The 1,843-nt window shown below is 50.5% G+C and overlaps 1 protein-coding gene across 1 annotated transcript; it reads left to right on the top strand.

The window, feature by feature from the left end:
* Positions 1–1,582, top strand: LOC136496958 (uncharacterized). Its single transcript, XM_066492736.1, has 4 exons — positions 1–455; positions 880–990; positions 1,119–1,199; positions 1,307–1,582. The coding sequence occupies exons 1-4, from the start codon at positions 213–215 to the stop codon at positions 1,379–1,381; spliced, it is 510 nt and encodes a 169-aa protein (XP_066348833.1). The 5' UTR covers positions 1–212; the 3' UTR covers positions 1,382–1,582.
* The last annotated feature ends 261 nt before the right edge of the window (positions 1,583–1,843 follow it).

Raw genomic sequence — 1,843 nt, 5'->3', positions numbered from 1 at the left:
TTGCCACTGTGCTGGGTTGCTTAGACAACCAGCATTGCCGGGAAAGCAACAGAACAGAGGCCACGGCGACCTGCAGGCAGCTTGCTTGTGCTATAAATGGCGTGAAGCGAGGAAGAGAAGGAAGAGAGAATAGCTAGCTAGGCCGTGTCGAACCGCACACGCACAGACAACGTACGTACGCGGCGGAGCTGCCTGAGCTAGAGGAGGAGGATATGCAGGGCGGCGGCGGCGTGGAGCAGCCGATGCAGATGGTGCTGCGGGTGAAGCACCCGTCGTCGCTGGGCAGCAGCGCGGGCGACGAGGACGAAGGAGAGGGCTCCTCGAGGTCGGCGCTCTCGGTGTTCAAGGCCAAGGAGGAGCAGATCGAGAGGCGCAAGATGGAGGTCCGGGAGAAGGTGTTCGCGCACCTCGGACGCGTCGAGGAGGAGTCCAAGCGACTCGCCTTCATCAGGCAGGTACAGTACGTCCTGTCCGTCAGCTTGAACTTATGCCCAGTTTATCTGCGATCGTATTTTTCTCTCAGAGTAAAACAGCGTCAGGCCACTTATCAGCCGCAAAAACCATCCGGCCCTGTTCTGCCCTAGTCGTCACGCGACTGACATGCATTAGCTGCGTTTGAAACGGACGAATTTCGTACAATAAGGGACATTTCCATTTCCGAAAGAATTTCTCGTGTTCTAGGACATCACGCTAGTCTTCTGCTGGCAACCATATTGATCTCTGAATTTTGAGATAGCCTGAACCTGAATGACACCCATCAGCACTTCGATTCAGTCAGGGAACTGATTTAGTAGTAGTACTGTATTATTAGGAATTTGTGGGATTTTTTTTGCGTGAACACAAGCTGGTATAAATCCCTGCTGTTGTTTCCTCTGTTAGGAGCTGGAAGGGATGGCGGATCCTACACGGAAGGAGGTGGAGTCCATACGGAAGCGGATTGACACGGTGAACCGTCAGCTCAAGCCTCTCAGCAAGAGCTGCGTCAAGAAGGTGACACATGCGTTGCATGGATTAGCTAGATGATAACCATAACCATATATCTGTATTGACACCCTTTGTTTCAAGTAGTTCGTTCATGAGCTGACATGTGGATTTTGTTTTGGCCAACTGAAAAAAAGGAGAAGGAATACAAGGAGGTCCTGGAGGCGTACAACGAGAAGAGCAAAGAGAAGGCGCTGCTAGTGAACAGGCTAATCGAGGTAAAACCTCTCTGAATCACTGTAATCAGCTCTTGATACTCATTAGCTTCTGAATCACTAAAGACTTGCTCTTGCTCTGCATCGCCTGGGATATTTGTTGCATGCAGCTTGTGAGCGAAAGCGAGAGGATGCGGATGAAGAAGCTCGAGGAGCTCAACAAGACAGTCGACTCACTCTACTAGACGCACGCCAGCCGATGCTCTGCTCACCACCTCCAATCCTCCATCCAGAGCCTGCACGCTTGCCCTCCGTAATCTGATCTCCGTGTGCCATGGATTCGTGACCTGTTCAAGGTGTTGCCTGTAACTGATGTTTTTCATTGGGTGATCCTTTTCTTTTTTTCCCCTTTGGTTTCTTTTATTTCAACCAGTTGGTTTGAGTCTCGTTGCACTGTCACTGTCGAGTAAGACTGACGTATTTAAGCAACAAACAAGTATATACCAGCTGCTGTCTAACCACATTTTGAGGGTTCATTCATGACGCTAGAACCTGTAGTCTAACCACATTTTGAGGGTTCATTCATGACGCCAGGACCTGTATTCTTTATTCAGGGTTGTTCACCTTTCCTTCAGTTTGCGTTATCGGTGACGCTGACGCAGACGAGAGAAAACTCTGAAACCACTCGAGAGGGGTCAGGCCGCCAG

This window comes from Miscanthus floridulus, chromosome 12 (assembly GCF_019320115.1).
Source record: "Miscanthus floridulus cultivar M001 chromosome 12, ASM1932011v1, whole genome shotgun sequence".
NCBI lineage: Eukaryota > Viridiplantae > Streptophyta > Magnoliopsida > Poales > Poaceae > Miscanthus > Miscanthus floridulus.
The sequence above is the reverse complement of the archived record's forward strand: the minus strand, read 5'-3'. Positions and strand labels throughout refer to the sequence as shown.

What these genes read in the sequence shown, in the direction of transcription:
- LOC136496958 (XM_066492736.1), top strand. Translation starts at nt 213, where the DNA reads ATGCAGGGCGGCGGCGGCGTGGAGCAGCCGATGCAGATGGTGCTGCGG. An exon ending in GACTCGCCTTCATCAGGCAG is followed by an intron (nt 456 to 879) that starts GTACAGTACGTC and finishes TTCCTCTGTTAG; the next exon opens with GAGCTGGAAGGGATGGCGGA. An exon ending in TAGTGAACAGGCTAATCGAG is followed by an intron (nt 1,200 to 1,306) that starts GTAAAACCTCTC and finishes TGTTGCATGCAG; the next exon opens with CTTGTGAGCGAAAGCGAGAG.